This window comes from Schistocerca serialis, chromosome 6 (genome assembly GCF_023864345.2).
Source record: "Schistocerca serialis cubense isolate TAMUIC-IGC-003099 chromosome 6, iqSchSeri2.2, whole genome shotgun sequence".
Taxonomy (NCBI): domain Eukaryota; kingdom Metazoa; phylum Arthropoda; class Insecta; order Orthoptera; family Acrididae; genus Schistocerca; species Schistocerca serialis.
In genome coordinates this window covers 311,475,307-311,494,501 of record NC_064643.1, presented here as the reverse complement: position 1 = coordinate 311,494,501, position 19,195 = coordinate 311,475,307, and the positions used below count along the sequence as shown (strand labels likewise).

The window sequence follows — 19,195 nt, the reverse complement described above, 5'->3', positions numbered from 1 at the left end:
TTCAACGACTACAGCATCTGTAGAACCATTACAGGTGTTGTCTAACATTACAGCCTGCCTGATCAGACACTATTTGAATCCTGCAGCTCCTGTACATTCATCCCTCTGAATTTAAAAAATAATTCAGTCCTTCATCAATATATAATTACTAATTAGGGACATGGTTGTGATGAATTCTTCTTTTCTGTTTTATTTCCTTGTTCACTGTGCTCTCGTGCAGTCTCATCTTCCCCATCATTCTATTCCTCCTTAGTGCCTTCATATTCTTCTTCTTCCTCTTCATTGGTCACTCCTTTCTCCTGTTTACTACTGCTTGTCAATTTCTTTCCTACCTTCATCCTTTTCCCCACAGACCTTCTGCTTCTGTGTCCTGTGCTTCCTTCTCTTCCTTACCGAGTTCTCCATTTTTTCCCTTCTCTTTTTCTTCATCCATATGATGTGACTTTCTGCAAAATTGTAGCAGTAGTCACAATACAGTGTGTCCCATAAATGTTGTGACAAAAGCTGAGGGGCTGTAGAGGGTGTCTTGAGGAACAAATGATTGATAAGAACCCGTGTCCAGAAACAGAGAGTGTTGAAGCTATAGGTGCTGGCACTTGCCTCTATCCCACACCTTCAACAGCAAATGTGACTTCGTACACTGGTGGACTGTAGGCAGAATGTCTTGCAGTGTTGATTGTTATTCAGTGATGGCAACTGATTGCCTTGATTGCCAATGGAGAAGATGGATGTAGTTGCTGCATACACAGGCCTTGTCTTCTACGAATGTGATGTTCTGTTGCACTGGTCGATAATGGTTTTGGAAATGGGTTTCCATCTGCAGTTTATTTTCCTCCAAGAGGGTTCCAGCAGAAAAATAAATTTAGGATGTTAACTGATGTCCAAAAGTGTCATCCACCAAGGCAACAGAGCATCACATTCATGGGAGATAAAACCTTCCTATCCAATAGTTAGCTCCATCTTCTCCACTGGCGATCATGGCAATTATTAACTGTCACTGAATAACAAGCAACATTATGAGATGTTCTGCCTATGGCCCATCAGCTTAAAAAGTCATGTTGGCTGTCATAAAAGGTAGTCAAGTGGCATGCACCAGCACCTATAACTTCGATGCTCTGTAGTATCATGGGATGATGTTTCCTGACACATGGTACTATTTGCTCCTCAAGACACCCTCTACAACCCCTTGAAGTTTGTTGAAACATTTCTAGGACACCCTGTACAGATCTCAGTTGGCACTCTTCAATCTCCCTCATTTTTACTGCACAAGACATCATTATTGCTTACATTACCTCAGCATTCCTCGGTGCACTTGTCATTTGTCACTGAAATAGTTCTAAATAGTTCTAAACAACTGACACCACCAAATTTCTGGCCATGATGTTGCTGTTGATTTACAAATGTACAATGATCATCTTGCTGTTGCTACCAATTTGATCCTGACTGCAGTCTTATGATTATGAGAACCTTCCATACACATTACTACATTTTCCTGATTATTTGAACCTTGTTTTCTCTATCTGTCTTCTTCTCTCGCCATTCTTCTATAGTTCTCCCCATTATTTTGTCTCCTGCTGCCTCCTATGCTGCACCATTCACATCCATTGCTTCTGCTATTTCTTGGTGATCAACTTATATAAATCACATATGGTTCTGGTACTCTATGATAGTTGAAATTAGCTTCAGCTCATCCCACTTTCCTCATAAAGCTATCAAAATAACTCCAAGGGTCTCCTCCCACAATTCTCTTTACAGCCTTTGGCAGTTACATTCACAATACTGCAACCTGCAATACGTTGTTGGAAGACATCTCTATATGACAAAAGTTTGTTAATCATTCTCTGGTAGTAAGCTGGAACATTGCCCTCCCTGTAACTAGGGCTTCACACAGATTGTCTCGCCACATTTGCCTGGATTCCATTGTCTCACCACATTTGCCTAGCTTCCATAGGACCAACATTTTTGAATGAATTTCTGAAAAAACTCTTCAAAGGGTGGACTCAGATTTTGAATTTCATATGCCCATATCTTCTTTCATCAATCTGCAAGGTCCTTCTGTCTCCTTCTCTTTGCTCCAGCAAATAGGAGTATTCTTTCTCAGTCCTTGTGCAAAGTCCCTGGGGTGCATTGATCCTTCTCTCTTAAATACCAAATTACTAAATTTCACCTTTTCACAGTGTCACTCAAAGTTTTCGCAAGGCACTCAATACCTGACAACCCTCCTTGAACCTTCTTGTTAGCCCACATGATATATTTCTTCCTCTAAAGCTATTTGGTTCATTCCTGCAATGTTTCTGTTGTAGCTGTGGTGTTTTCCCATTTTTCAACAAATTCTCTTGCATTACCTTACCAGCTTAATTTGGTCAGATACTTTTGCTGCCAATTGATTTGTGAATTGTGTGATTTTCTTGTCCACTGCCTTTTCTATCTCTTGTTTTTACTGTTTCAGTCTTCTGATCTTGTTCTTGCAATAGCATTTTCATCTCATTTCTACTTGCATGATTTCTATCCTGCTTTGATTACTTTTCACCACTGCTATTGCAACTTCTATTCCTTTCATTGCTCCCTATAGTCAACTCTGACCTGTTTCTATTTTGATTTTGCTTAAAACACTTCTTTTAACACTCTTCTCTGCAAGTCACTGCCCAAATACCTCACCACAACCTTTCCCCCTTACAAAACATCATAAGTCACCACACTAACATACAACCATTTCAGCTATCAACTTTCATTGTCCTCTATGACTTATAAGTATAGGTTACATTTATTCCTAACTGGGTATATCAGATGAGTCAATTTATGACAATTTATACAACACACAATTATGTAACAGAAACTGTATTCATAAACAGTTCATACTTATGTGCAAAGAAAATATACCAAGAAATATGAAAAACATTCCCACCAAAACAAAAACAAATAGAGAACATGGAATAACTTCTAACCAGGACAGATAATCACTCAACGAAATTCTTTATAATGTGCACAGAATATGGCACCCTATTTGAATTGCATAAAAAGGCCCACAAGAACAATAACTGAAAATAATAATTGGGTTCATTGTAATAGAAAATCCATTTACAGAGTTGAGGATTCTAACTGCCTTATCTGAATACATATGCCTGTCGGTTATGGCATGAAAAAATATTATGAAAAGGATAGTTGCTACTCACCATATAGCAGATGTGCTGAGTCACAGATAGGCACAAAAAAGGACTTTAAGAAAATGAGCTTTCAGTCAGTCAATAAGGCCTTCATTGGAGATAGAAACACACACACACACACACACACACACATGACTGAAGTCTCTGGGTGCTGAGGCCATACTGCGAGGAGCTGCACATGATGTGAGATGGAACTTCGTGGTGGGGGTAAGGAGGCGGCTGAGGTGGGGAGGGGGAGGGATAGCAGGGGGAGTGATAGTAAGGTAGGGGTGGGGGACGATAAAGTGCTGCTTGTGGAAGCATACAGGATGAGGTGTAGAGAGAGTAGGACAGATAGGTGCAGTTGGGAGGTGCACAAAAGAGGCACATCCCCTCATAGCTGGCAAACCCTGCCTCACAGACCTGTTACATTTCCTCACCTTCAAAAACTTCCTCCCACCACCACACAGAATCTAGACCTAAACCAACCCGAAACACAGTAATGAACCTTTTCACTAAAAGCCTTAGCCCTGCAGAAGTATCGGTCCTTCACAAAGGCCTCACCTTTTGCCCCACTCCCAAATTTAAATATGCAGGAACTTGTTAAAGACCTTCTCTCCTCCTCCTGGTCCCTACAGTGGACACATTTTTTCACCACCAACTCTACCAGTTATACTCAACCAAAGGCCAATGTTGAACCCTGCCTGACTCAGTTCACTCCTCCATCCAACTGTGATCCACCCCACTGCCCTCGAATGACCCCCTGTTAACTATCCAGAACTTCTTAACCTTGAACCTGCAAACTAATCTTACATCCATGGAAAGAACCACAATCACCATCTAAACTTGATCACAACATTATAATCCTACCTGCTGACAAAAGCTCCACCACTGTTCATTTGAACTGCAAGGATTACCTGACGGAAGGCCTCCGCCAGCTGTCAGATTCATCCACCTACAAACCCTGCCCCAGTGACCCCATTCCAGAAATCCAGCAGGATCCCTAGTCTCTCTTCAAATCCTTAGGCCCATCCCAGAGCATCTCCATGGAGTCTCTCTCTCTCCTCATGCCTATCACTCCCTGCACTCCTACCTTCTACTTGCTTCCTAAAGTCCATAAACTCAACCACCCAGGATGCCCCATTGTGGCCAGATACTGTGCCCCCACTGAGAGAATATTTGCTCTCATAGACCAACACCCCCAGCCTATTACCTGCAACATACCCTCCTATATAAAAAACCACCAACCATTTCCTACAACATCTCTCCACAGTTCCCATTCCTTTACCACATGGTGCCCTGCTTGTCACTACTGATGCCACCTCCCTGTAGTCTAACATTCCTATTGCCCGTGGCCTTACCGTCAGTGAATACAACTTTTCCCAGTGCCAGATGGATTCTAAACCTACAACCACCTTCCTAATCACCATAACCAACTACATCCTCATCAACTGTTAATCCACCTTTGAAGGAATTACCTTCAAACAAATCCTGGGTACAGCTATGGGCACTCACATGGTGCCATACTATGCCAACCTATTCATGATCCCTCTAGAGGAATCCTTCATTAATACCCAGGATCCCAAGCCCCTCATCTGGTTCAGATCCATTGATGACATCCTCAAGGGTGAAGACAACCTATCCATATTCATCCAGAACCTCAACGCTTTCTCCCCCATTCACTTCACCTGGTCCTACTCAAACCAACAAATCACCTTCCTCAATGTTCACCTCCACCTCAAAAATGGCTACAACAGTACCTTTGCACATATCAAACCTACAAACCACCAGCAATACCTCCACTTTGACAGCTGCCACTCGTTCCATACCAAGAAGTCTCCTCCATAACAGCCGAGCCATCCATGGCTGTTGCATCTGTACTGATGAGTGGTCCCTCTCAAAATACAGTGAGGATATCACTGAGGCATTCACAGACTGTAACTAGTCTCCCAACCTTGGACAAAACCAGATCTCCCATGCCTTATCCCTCCAGTCGCCCACCACCTCCCAAAGTCCCACTATCTGGCCACTGATGAGCATTCCCTTTGTGACTCAGTACCACACAGGACTGGAGCATCTGAATCACATTCTCCACCAGGGTTTTGACTACCTCTTGTTATGCCCTTAAATGCGGAATGTCCTACTCATTATCCTTCCCACCTCTCCCACAATGTATACTGCCCCCCTCTGAACCTGCACTATATCCTCATCCATCTCTTCAGAACTTCTGCTCTCAAGCCCTTGCCTCATGGCTCATATCCCTGTAATAGACATAGATGCAAGACCTGTCCCATACACCCTCCCACCACCAGCTACTCCAGTCCGGTCACAAGCATCACCTATATCATCAAAGGCAGGGCTACCTGTGAAACCAGTTATGTGATGTACAAGCTAAGCTGCAGCCACTGTGCTGCATTCTATGTGAGTGTGACAACTAACAAGGTGTATGCCCACATGAATGGCCACTGACAAACTGTGGCCAAGAAACAGCTGGACCACCCCACTGCTGAGCACATAGCCCAACACAATGGTCTTCATTTCTATGACTGCTCCACATCTTGTGCCATCTGGATCCTTACCACCAACACCAGCTTTTCTGAATTGTGCAGGTGGGAACTCACCCTGCAATATATTCTACTTTCCCATAACTCTCCTGGCCTTGACCTTCATTATTCCTTGTCTTTACCCTCTAGCCACTACCTGTTCCCATTCAAGCACTATATAGTCCTCTATTCCACCAATGTACACAATCTTTTTACTTCTCTCCTTTTCTGCTAACCTCCCACCCTCTGTCTAACCTGCTGACTGCACTTAGCTACCCTATCCTCTCTCCACCTTGTCCCTGTATGCTCCCACAAGCAGAACTTTACCATCCCCCACCCTGCTAACCTTCGCCCTCCCTGCCACAGACTCCTCCTTACTCCACCATCCAGTTGTGTCTCCCAGCGTGCGCAGCTGTTCACAGTGTGGCCTCAGCAGCCACAGTGTGGCCTCAGCAGACAGAGACAGCAGTCATGCATGTGTGAGTTGTGTACATGAGTGTGTGTGTGTGTGTGTGTGTGTGTGTGTGTGTGTGTGTGTGTGTGTTCTATCTCTGACAAAGACCTTGTTCATCAAAGTTCATTTTCTGACAGTCTTTTTGTTGTGCCTGTCTGTGACTCAGCATCTCTGCTATATGGTTAGTAGCAACTACCATAAATATTGTTACATTCCATCCTGGATTTTCCCTCAAGAAAAATATCGGTTGTTATAACGTTAACAACTTTACATGATCATGTAACAATAGCCAGATTTGATAAAAAATACCAAGAACAATTAAACAAGAAAATTAAAATGTTATTTTCTGCCATGAATCAAATTTTATAATAAACTGTCCAAGAAAATAAAAGAGATAACCAATAGCAACATGTTTAAAAAAGCAGCTGAAGCATACATCAATACTATACAGCAATGGATTACTTAAATAATACAGAGGAGGAGGCTGGCAAAAAATGTATGGTACATAAAATTAAAAAGTAAAACATCTTTCTCATTCTGCAATATGCTTTCAGAGTACAATGAAAGCTACCAGAAAATTGTATACCAAAGATCTGCAACGGAAAATTTGAACTTTCTTTTGTCTTCCAGAACTCACTACTCCTTCATTATGGAGTGATGACTCAGTTTTCAGAGAGTCAAATGGGGATGTAAAAAGAATGATATAGAGAGAGGCTGGGATATCACTGTAGTACTGATGTTGGTAGTAGGACATACATATAGTGTGTGTGGGTGTAGTGTGTGCAATTACTCTTGATGAGATGTGAATAAATAGTGTAAAATTAATTTTTGAATTAACTAAATCTTTAAGTAATTATGTGCCTGCATACTTGTCAAATTTTAACTGTGTTGCATGAAGCTGACAGGTCTTTGTCAATGTCAAATGGAGGTTGTGTGAATAAACAACTAACTGTGAATGATCCCTAACCAGTACTTGCTTCAGATCATTGTGTGTTGGACTTGTGAAAAATGGCAGCACACAAAAGTAGTATCGTATTAGAACAGATATTATATTCTTAATACACTGCAGTTTGGGCTCAAGAAGGCTTGCTCAACTGAGAATGATATTTATATATTCACTAATGAAGTATCACAAGCCTTAAATAAAGAAATACTTCCAGCTGCTATTTTTTGTGATCTATCCAAATAATTTGATTATGTAAACATGCTATTCTCCTAGGCACATAAATTGTTATAGAATTAATTGTATTAAAAACAACTGTTTTCAATGATACTAACCAAAGAGAATGCAAAAATGGTGCTAAACAAGTTAAACAATACAGAGAGGAGAGAAAATATTAGTGAATGGGAAGAAATCAGCAATGGAGCAGCAGGAGGTCAAGTTAAATTCAACTACTTCTCTTTATGTAGGATATGTGAATGACATACTTTTTAAGACACGTCAATCAGAGTTAAAAGTTGTTTTGCATGTGACACAGGTGCAACAGTTAACTCTGTAAGATAGACTGCTATGGAAGGAATTTGTAATGTCTTTAAAAAATTATAAAGTGAATTTTTTAACTTGCGTCTTTCAGACCCGGGTCACACAAATGATATCATAATTTGATAGCAAGTAGAGTACTTTACACAGTAACTCATCAAAGTGCAACTTCACATGATACTGTGGTGAGTTACTATGTAAAATATTCAAATGATCTGATGGTGATTTACTAAGAAGTTGAAACTGATTATGATACCATTTACGTAACCAGAGACTAAAATATAAAAGAAAAAATGTGCTCTGCGTTCCAGCAAGGCAGTGTACCTGGTCTGTGTATTTATTAAGTGATTGTCTATAGAAGTACACTGTAATAAATAAATTTCAAGGAAATCTGCATGTATAGTTTTGTACACAATGTGGAAAAAACACAATTGATAAACATAACATGTGAACATGATTTTATAACTAGGGTGGAACTCATCTGAGTTGTTGATAAAAAATTGAATTTTAAGAAACATTATTGAGCTTTTCAAACAGCTAAGTAAGTAATGTTTGCTCTTCACATCATTTCTTATCTCGTGGACAATCCAATCAATATCTTAACACATTGCTACATTTTCACTACGTGATGTTTGTTGAAATAATGAAATGAAATGTGCGTATGGCATATTTCAGGCTGGGAGTCGCATTTTGGGGAGTTCAGCTGGTTGGTGTAAATATTTTTTTTTTTTTTAAATTTGAAGCCACTTTGGTGACTTTCATGTTGATGATGATGAAATAATGAGGACAGTACTACAACCAGTCCCTCAGTAGGGAAAATTTGTGATCTGGCTGGGAATCAAAGCCACGCCCTTCACAAGGCATTCAGCCATGCTAACTACTCATCTACAAAGGCAGCGATTTGACATAATATGCTGGGTTATACCATGACATCTTGAAATATGTGGAAAGGTAAACTTCAGGGTATCTGTAGTGCCACCTAGTGAAAAATAGAAGCCCTGTTTCTCTTAATTTTCATAGCTATCATAAGCATTCATGGCTTAAAATATATTTGCGAACAAGAAGTGTGTAATACTATTTTTTTTTTAAATAGAAAATTGCACTTACCAAGTAATGATCCTAGCTCCTATTGTGGTAGTCCCCTTGGATATCTATAAACTGTTCACAACATTTCTGGAGGTCTTGGAAGCAAGCAGAGAAATTTTCAACTGAGATGCTACTAAGCTCATTTGTCACAGCCTGTTGGATGTCTGCAATATCTTGATGAAGCTTTCCTTTCAGTCACCTGAAGAAAAAATTGCATGGTGAGAGGTTGGGTGAATATGGTGGATGTGGAATGGCAGAAACGGAATGTCTGGCCAAACACTCAGTAACAGATAAAGAAGTATACAAATGTCTGCTTGTGTCTGCATATGTGCGGTTGGACATGGGTGTGTGTGCGAGTGTATACCTGTCCTTTTTTCCCCCTAAGGTAAGCCTTTCCGCTCCCGGGATTGGAATGACTCCTTACCCTCTCCCTTAAAACCCACATCCTTTCGTCTTTCCCTCTCCTTCCCTCTTTCCTGATGAAGCAACCGTGGGTTGCGAAAGCTCGAAATTTGTGTGTGTGTTTGTGTGTTTTTTATTGTCTCCTATCAACATACCAATGCTTTCGTTTGGTAAGTTACAACATCTTTGTTATATATTGCAAAGACAAGAGCAAGAGGAGAGTAATGACATTACATCATTATTCAGCATGAAAAAACTACAGAAGGCTATCAAACAAAGTAAAAATTGGAAATCAGCTGGCTTGGATGATATACAAACCAAACAAATCAAACACTTTGGCTTAAATACAAAGAAATGGATTCTCCAATTTTTTGATGACTGTGTAAACAGAAACCACATTCCAAAGATATGGTGAAAGAGTCAAGTGATTGCTTTGTTGAAACCTGGCAAGGAAGGAAATGATCCAAAGAATTTTAGACCAGTTGCACTACTTTGTCATCTTTACAAATTGCTGGAAAGACTGATTTTAAATCGCCTATCAACTGCAATTGACCCCTCACTTATACCTTAGCAATATGGATTTCGTTCAGGTAAAAGCTGTACTGGACAACTGCTAAATCTCTCACAGTTTATAGAAGATGGCTTTGAAGCTCAGAAAGTGACAGGAATGGCATTTGTTGACTTATTACTGGTGTATGATACGGTCAGTCACCAGCTACTACTAGTCAAGGTCTACAATCTGGCCAAAGATTTAGGTCTAACCAGAATCATCGCCTACCTTCTGCAGAATTGCAGGTTCTTCTTCAACTTTCAAGGCCAGCGTAGTCGATGTAAACTACAGAAGAATGGCCTCCCGCAAGGAAGTGTTTTGGCTCAACTTCTGTTTAATATATACATGAATGACCAACCTATAGCCCCAAACACCTGGAGCTTCTTATATGGTGAAAACCTCGCTCTAGCCACCCTGAGCACAAATTTTGAATTAGTGGAGAACAACTTCACGAATGCCCTTGAAGATCTGTCCAGATACTACAGCACAAACCAGCTTAAACCAAATCCTTCAAAGACCCAAGTGTGTGCTTTTCATTTGAGAAACAAGGAAGCCACTCACAAGTTGAAAATAAAGGGCTATTACAAATGATTGAAGCGATTTCATAAATTCACTGTAGCTCCATTCATTGACATATGGTCACGACACACTACAGATACGTAGAAAAACTCATAAAGTTTTGTTCGGCTGAAGCCGCACTTCAGGTTTCTGCCGCCAGAGCGCTCGAAAGCGCAGTGAGACAAAATGGCGACAGGAGCCGAGAAAGCGTATGTCGTGCTTGAAATGCACTCACATCAGTCAGTCATAACAGTGCAATGACACTTCAGGACGAAGTTCAACAAAGATCCACCAACTGCTAACTCCATTCGGCGATGGTACGCACAGTTTAAAGGTTCTGGATGCCTCTGTAAGGGGAAATCAACGGGTCGGCCTGCAGTGAGCGAAGAAACGGTTGAACGCGTGCGGGCAAGTTTCACGCGTAGCCCGTGGAAGTCGACGAATAAAGCAAGCAGGGAGCTAAAGTACCACAGCCGACGGTTTGGAAAACCTTACGGAAAAGGCTAAAGCAGAAGCCTTACCGTTTACAATTGCTACAAGCCCTGACACCCGATGACAAAGTCAAACGCTTTGAATTTTCGGCGCGGTTGCAACAGCTCATGGAAGAGGATGCGTTCAGTGCGAAACTTGTTTTCAGTGATGAAGCAACATTTTTTCTTAATGGTGAAGTGAACAGACACAATGTGCGAATCTGGGCGGTAGAGAATCCTCACGCATTCGTGCAGCAAATTCGCAATTCACCAAAAGTTAACGTGTTTTGTGGAATCTCACGGTTTAAAGTTTACGGCCCCTTTTTCTTCTGCGAAAAAAACGCTACAGGACACGTGTATCTGGACATGCTGGAAAATTGGCTCGTGCCACAACTGGAGACCGACAGCGCCGACTTCATCTTTCAACAGGATGGTGCTCCACCGCACTTCCATCATGATGTTCGGCATTTCTTAAACAGGAGACTGGAAAACCGATGGATCGGTCGTGGTGGAGATCATGATCAGCAATTCATGTCATGGCCTCCACGCTCTCCCGACTTAACCCCATGCGATTTCTTTCTGTGGGGTTATGTGAAAGATTCAGTGTTTAAACCTCCTCTACCAAGAAACGTGCCAGAACTGCAAGCTCGCATCAACGATGCTTTCGAACTCATTGATGGGGACATGCTGCGCCGAGTGTGGGAGGAACTTGATTATCGGCTTGATGTCTGCCAAATCACTAAAGGGGCACATATCAAACATTTGTGAATGCCTAAAAAAACTTTTTTGAGTTTTTGTATGTGTGTGCAAAGCATTGTGAAAATATCTCAAATAATAAAGTTATTGTAGAGCTGTGAAATCGCTTCAATCATTTGTAATAACCCTTTAGTATGGTCCAACTGGAACATACGAGACTCCAAAATACCTAGGAGTGACATTTGATAGATCTTCTGCTTTCAAAAAGCACTGCATGAAATGCAAGTCGAAAGTTTCCACCAGGAACAATCTCCTACAGTAACTAGTCAGATCAGAGTGGGGTAGTCAACCTGAAACAATCCGAACATCTGCAGTGGCACTATGCTATTCTGTGGCAGAGTATGCCTGTTCTGTTTGTGTAATTCAAGTCATGCCAAACAGGTGGATATAGCTCTCAACAAAACCTGCAGAGTTATAACAGGCTGCTTGAAATCCACTCCAGTTGAATGGCTTTACCACCTCGCAGCAATAGCACCATCACCTGTTCGAAGAGAGATAGTTGCGAACAAGGGAAGAAAGGCAGTGGAACAGGAAATTACCCATCCTCTGTATGGGCGTGAACTGCATCCGCAGTGACTGAAGTCAAGGAAGAGTTTGCTTAGGACATCAAAGGAACTTAGAACCACTGCTGAAAAGGCTAGGTTGCAACTATGGAGGGTTATGACCTACCTTCCCCCTGGCTGGAAAAGAGTTGTTGAAGCTTTACTTCCAGGCTATGGCGTGGAATGGACAACTGGAAGTCCCTGAATAGAATGAGATCTGGAGTTGGAAGATCAAAAGTTAACTAGGCAAGATGGGGATACACTGATACAAATGATATTCAGTGTGACTGTGCAGAAGAACAGACAGTTGAGCACATGCTTCAGTGTCGACACTCATGTCGTGACACCCTCACTTGGTATAAGCATCCTGCTGACCTTTGTGTCCATTCAGTATCACTGGTTAATTGTATTTGGTATGGGTCCCACACACTTGGGTAAAATTTTAGGATGGGGCACATGAGTGTTATGTACGCAGTCTCCTTTGTAGACTGATAGAATTTCCCTAGTATTTTACCTATGAACCAGTCTGCCACGTGCTTTACCTATACTGAGGCAAAAGAAATCCTCAATCCAGTCACAAATATTGCTTGATACCCGTACAGTTGTACTTTTGATAATAAACATAGATGTGGTAATATTAATATGCTTTTCAGAAATAAAGAAATAAGGCATCTACCTGACTACCTTGATCCACAGCTTTCAGTGTGTCATGTAAACAAAGTGTGAATGATTTCAGATTATCTGTTCCTGGAATCCATGCTAGTTGATATGGAGGAAATCATCCTGTTTGAAATGCTTTATTACATTTGAGCTTGAAGATTCTACGGGGATTTCAGGGATACTGGACAGTAGTTTTGTGGATCACATTTGCTATCCTTCTTGTAGAAGGGAGTGACCTGTGCTTTCTTCCAACTACTGGGCATGGTTTTTTGTTTGAGGGATCTACAGTAGATTATAATTAGAAGATGGCCTAACTCGCCACAAATTCAGTCTAGAATCTGATAGGGATACCTTCAGGCCCTGGTGCTTTGTTCAGTTTAACAATTTGAGTTATTTCTTGCAGTCACTGACATTAATATCTCTATCATTCATCTCTTCAGTGATATGAAAATTAAATTTGGAGTTTAGTATTTATACTTTTGCTTTACTACTCTCAATTTCAGTTTCTGTCTCATCTGTGAGTAACTGGGCACCAACTATGGTGCCACTGAGAGCCTTTACATCTGAGAAAAGTTTCTTTTGGTTTTTTGAAAGATATTTTGGCAATATTCTGCTACAGTAGTCATTGAAGTCTTTACACATTTTGATGTGAGAGCAGGTACTAAAATTTTCCAATTCAACAAAACCATCTGGTAATCACAGAAAATATTCACAGTGGTATCTATCATCCAGAAACATGACTTTTCCTTTCTTGGAACATGAAAAATTATGTGTACACCTATTAATGTTGGCATCTGAATGGTGTGTCTCATTTTCATGATGTTCCCAGAATATTACAAAAAACTGAAATAGAGTTACTGAGAAAGCTAGCACAATGTTAGGACTCTGGACTTGCAATTCAGATGGATGGTGGTGCATTCCCTGTCTTACAATCCAGCTTTTAGTTTTCATAGTCTCCCTAAATTGTTTTGGGAAAATGCCACAATTGTCCTGTTGGAAAGAACATGGTTGATTTCCTTATCCATCCTTAACCCAAACTGAACATTTGTGCTCTATTTTCAATGCCATCATCATCAATTATGTGTTAAATCCTGATCTTCCTTCATTACTGAAACATGGTCCCCTTTGTTTCCAATATCACAATGTGTTTTATTGATGACAGTTGTGTGTGATGACTGAGCAAAGTGGCATAGCAGTTAAAACATTAAGCTCAAATTCAGGAAGAGTAACATATAGTTTTCAGTAGCCCAAACTGATTTGGGTATTCAGCAGTTTTCAGCAGTTTCATCAAATGCTAGTATTATTTCTTCAAAAGGATGTATTTAATTTTGCACTCCATGCTATCCAACAAAAACTGACGCATCACTTCTAATCATCAACGGAATGCTAAACTCTAATCTTCCTTTATTTCTATGGTAAGTACTTGTCCAGTGTAATATTTCTTTTTAGATAGTGAAATATTTTATTACAGAAATTAAATTGGGGAGAAACACTTGCAACATATCATTTCCATACCGTGCCCATCAGCTAGTGCTGATTGCTGTTATGAATGGCAGCACTGGTTTTCTGGTTGCCCTGGGACTGAAGCAATTCTCCATACAGGAGGTAAAGGAAAAAATTCCACTAATCTGGCTAGAATGAGATGATCTGGCCTGACCTGGCTGTTTTTAATGCAAGTGGTTTCCACAGGATGACTGGCACTTCATAATTCATAATACCCTTCGGGAACAAACTTCTGAAAGAAGCACCTTACAGCGGTGCTATGACTATGACAGGAAATAGCCAGTTGAAGTCCGTATATTCTGCTCTGAAGACTGATTGGCCCAAAGACTTGTGTGGTGAAGTAATTTGCTGGAGTTACTGGAAGCTGGAGAGGTCAGGGAGCCAGCTCACAGCCCTCATGGCTACCAGTTGGTGATGGTATAGAGATGCAGTGATACACTGAGATTAACAGCCTCATCTGTGAAAAAATCACTATCACCAGTGTCACATGTCATCAGTCAATGAGATACCGTGAAAAGCTTTGGGATTTAACTAATGATCTATGAGCCCCACTTCTCCATCCTTCGCCTGTGAACTATCACCACCAAAATGTATGCTATCCACAAGCTGTGGAAGACAATAAATTTTCATTCTTTTTCTTAACATTCATTATAAAGATCAAACAATGGAAAATCCAGGATGTTTAATTATGAAAATGTAAGATCTCTAAGCTTGATATTTGAAAAAAAAAGTGGATTTCAAACATTTGTGTTTTGATAATGCAAAGAGCTTATTTTTATAGTGTCACTTAATAACTGTTCTTCTTTACAGGTACTGGGGAAATTCCAAATCGTCCATCAAACACTTGTTGGCTCCTTGATGACAATGCAGCCATGTGCAAGAGAGCCTGAATGGATGTTTAAATTTTTTTGAATGACTTTAGGCACAGTTTCTTAAGAATAATTATGGAAATACCAGAATTGTTAAACTAAGCTTTATTGCTTTCTCAGTGCATGCAGCCTTATCTTTGGAGCCCAAAGAGATTGTGCAATAAAACTCTGATCTAGCTTTCAGTTGTTCCTCTCAACTTTTTTTGGTAGTGCTGAAATACTAATCATTCGCATATCCAAGCTTGTAGCACATGTCATGCTAATTTGATATTTATTGCATGCTGTCTCCACCATGTTGCACCTTTAATGGTCAGAAATGTACAATTACTGATCTCCTTCTCCCTCTCTGTTATTGACCTTAAGGAACAAAAAGGTTGAAATCATAAGCACCCAAATCATAACTTAAAAGAGACTGGTTTTTGAGAAAATCACGCAATGGTCCTTGAAGTTAGGTTAGACATAGGAGCCTAAATGACAGTAGCGAGTAAAACTATAAGAACTAATGATGGACACAAGCAAAAGAGACATAGTAGAGACTGAACTGAACAATTACAATAACCCAACTTTTTAAGAGGCTGCACAGTAAAAGTTTCTAAGACAACCAGCATCCAAGGTTGAAAATTAGATCTCCTTTGCACTGCTGCTATGGTGAGAAAAGCATAGAATGCATTCTAAAGCCTGCATAGTATCTGTTGGAACCTTGGATAGCTCAGATAACAAACACACATTAATATGTAAGGTGTTAAAAAACCAACACTAGTTAGAAAGTGACATACTGTCAGTAGCTCATTACACTGAGTGCTGAATGGTGTGAGGTCATCAACAGATGACAATAGCTGAGAAGACAGTGCCCAATATGTAGTCTAGTTGAAATTATCTTCTCATGGTTAAATAGATGAGATGAAACCCACAAAGCCATAAGAGGAAGGGTTAATCTCCTTGAGTTTGTTCTCACAGAAAGATAACCAGTATTCATGCCAGAGCAATAAAATGTTCCTATGTGTAGCAATGCTGAGATCATCCAAGGGGACAAAATATCTAAAAATCTGGGTAGTAGAATTTCAGCCTTATCAGCAGCCCATGCAAATGACACAATGGTACCAGCATCAGCAAATGAGTGAAGACAATCTTGATCCATTTTACTAAAGGGTGGTACATGTACAGTGCACAGACGCTCTGGAGCGTATTGACAGAAATAGAGCATACAACACATTTACAGACTCTGTGTCACCAGATATATAGGGGTGGCCTGATGAACGCCAAAGAAGTTTGCAGAAAAACTGAGCTCTAATCTAAATGGCAATACCTAAATGCTATTTGCTGATAACAAATGAACATCCCACACCATTACCATGGTATCATCAGTATAAACCAGTGGTAGTCAAACTGGTCCCTACTGCCCTCTAGTGGGCATTTCATCTTTCATGGTGGGCATTAGGCAGTAGTAATTTTAAAAACATTCTTACTAGGTTGTCGTAAAATTTTGACATAAATGTAGTGACCCATATATATTCCACATCTGGAGACCAGGTGTGCTGTTATACAGTGCACCACAAAAGTTGGAAGATGCTAGCACTGGCATAGGCCTCCATTCTTGGATGTGCACGCAACCTCTCAGTGCACTCTGATTTACAGCTTATAGAATCAAGCCTGGCCAGCCTCGCTCTCAGTCGTACGTTGACGTTCGGCAAATGTGTATTGGATTAGTAGTGCAGCCTCTCTGTGGCAAACATCTTCTTGTACCAATATTCTAGAAGTAATAGTGTTGTATCTTTTATTTACTGTATGTTCTTGTTTCAGAACAATAAAGTAATTGGTGAATATTATTATTATATGCTTTAACTTGCAGCAACTCTGCTCCACAAATTTTATTAAATAAAGTTACTTTCCACCATTACTGTAGTACTGGTGGGTTGTTAGAAAATTTTACTAGTAATAGAGATACAAAAGTGGGCAGTAAGTAGAAACAGTTGACTACCCGTGGTATAAGCAACAAGGCTGTCCCAAAGCTGTCTACTAAACTCCAGAAACATCCAACAAATGATCAAAGCCAGAGCAATGTTCTCCAGAAGTGAGATAGGTCCCGGATGGACACAGACCTGTGCATGAAGTCAAGGGGGAAAGGGTCCCACTTCTTCAGGGTGTAAAATGTAATGTGAGATGTAGCTTTCAAAGTAGAATATGAAAACAAACTGCAGCAGGCAACAAAAGAAGTAGAATTTGCCTCATATTGGCAGTCAATGGTGTTATCAGGAAAGGAAACATAAGATTAGCTGTAGAACATACAGTGCAGTTGGAAAGTGAATTTGGAAAAGGGAGCATCATGCTGCAGTTATAGTGGTAGCTTATCAGCTTCCTCACAGTGATTTAACTGGATTGGCAGGAAATGCACCAGCGACCAAATAGATCTTGCGATTATCAGTTGTGTTGTTGTTGTTGTTGTGGTCTTCAGTCCTGAGACTGGTTTGATGCAGCTCTCCATGCTACTCTATCCTGTGCAAGATTCTTCGTCTCCCTGTACCTACTGCAGCCTACATCCTTCTGAATCTGCTTACTGTATTCATCTCTTGGTCTCTCTCTACGATTTTTACCCTCCACGCTGTCCTCCAGTACTAAATTGGTGATCCCTTGATGGCTCAGAACATGTCCTACCAACCGATCCCTTCTTCTAGTCAAGTTGTGCCACAAACTCCTCTTCTCCCCAATTCTGTTCAATACCTCCTCATTAGTTATGTATCTACCCATCTAATCTTCAGCATTCTTCTGCAGCACCACATTTCGAAAGCTTCTATTCTCTTCTTGTCCAAACTGGTTATCGTCCATGTTTCACTTCCATACATGGCTACACTCCATACAAATACTTTCAGAAACGACTTCCTGACACTTAAATCTATACTCGATGTTAACAAATTTCTCTTCTTCAGAAACGCTTTCCTTGCCATTGCCAGTCTACATTTTATATCTTCTCTACTTCGACCATCATCAGTTATTTTGCTCCCCAAATAGCAAAACTCCTTTACTACTTTAAGTGTGTCATTTCCTGATCTAATTTCCTCAGCATCACCCAACTTAATTCGACTACATTCCATTATCCTCGTTTTGCTTTTGTTGATGTTCATCTTATACCCTCCTTTCAAGACACTGTCCATTCTGTTCAACTGCTCTTCCAAGTCCTTTGCTGTCTCTGACAGAATTACAATGCCATCGGTGAACCTCAAAGTTTTTATTTCTTCTCCATGGATTTTAATACCTACTCCAAACTTTTCTTTTGTTTCCTTTACTGCTTGCTCAATATACAGATTGAATAGCATCAGGGAGAGGCTACAACCCTGTCTCACTCCCTTCCCAACCACTGCTTCCCTTTCATATCCCTCGTCTCTTATAACTGCCATCTGCTTTCTGTACAAATTGTAAATAGCCTTTTCCTCCCTGTATTTTACCCCTGCCACCTTCAGAATTTGAAAGAGAGTATTCCAGTCAACACTGTCAATGTCAATTGTGTTACAGAAACATAAGATGGATGGTCACACAGATGAATATACTATACAGCCATAGTCCAGCTTCATTCAGTTTAAAGATTGATACAGATAAAGAAGTACTGTCTAGACCACTTCCCATGAGGTGACAATTAGATTGCATAGGGCCTACATAGTTTCTTGTAAAGCATTAAACCCTAGAATTTCTTGATTGTGATGGACAGAAGAGCAGCACTGAGATGTAAGAGTGACATATGTTACGGTGGCAGAAGCCAGTACTGCAATCAGTACTCAAGTAAACAGATCCACTGAGAGCTCAGTAGGCCACAAAATCATCGATGAAGATAGAGCTTGAGATACCCACCCAGAGACATCCAATAATGGGGTTGATTTCTGTAGCAAAGTAGGTTATGCTCAGCACAGAACTTTGAGGTACATCATACTCCTGAATAAAAGTGTCATATAGAAATGAACCCTTGTGTATATTATAAACCAGGTCTTTTCAAAACTCACAAATAAATTGGGGCAGCCACCCTCAGAAGCCTCATCTGTCCACTGTATGAAGGATGGACATCCTCCAGCAAGTGTCATTGGCTTTTTCCATATCAAAAACTACAGCTACAGTTTGACACTTCCACAGAAAGTTGTCCATAATGTTGGTCATCAAGGTGGCAAGGTGGTCAACTGCAGAAAGATGCCTAGT

The 19,195-nt window shown here is 40.5% G+C and overlaps 1 protein-coding gene and 1 long non-coding RNA gene across 2 annotated transcripts in view; one reads left to right on the top strand and one right to left on the bottom strand.

Annotated features, from left to right (window-relative positions):
• The window catches only part of LOC126484551 (serine/threonine-protein phosphatase 2A activator-like), a 340,077-nt gene extending 324,896 nt beyond the window's left edge, over positions 1-15,181 (top strand). Inside the window, exon 8 of the mRNA XM_050108109.1 lies at positions 14,958-15,181. Coding sequence (XP_049964066.1) covers positions 14,958-15,059 — 102 coding nt within the window. The 3' untranslated portion in view covers positions 15,060-15,181. The remainder of the gene's footprint in view (positions 1-14,957) is intronic.
• LOC126484552 (uncharacterized) overlaps positions 1-19,195 on the bottom strand; it is a 98,164-nt gene that overhangs the window by 60,391 nt on the left and 18,578 nt on the right. The window contains exon 2 of the long non-coding RNA XR_007587873.1: positions 8,728-8,905. This is a non-coding gene — a long non-coding RNA (uncharacterized LOC126484552). The remainder of the gene's footprint in view (positions 1-8,727; positions 8,906-19,195) is intronic.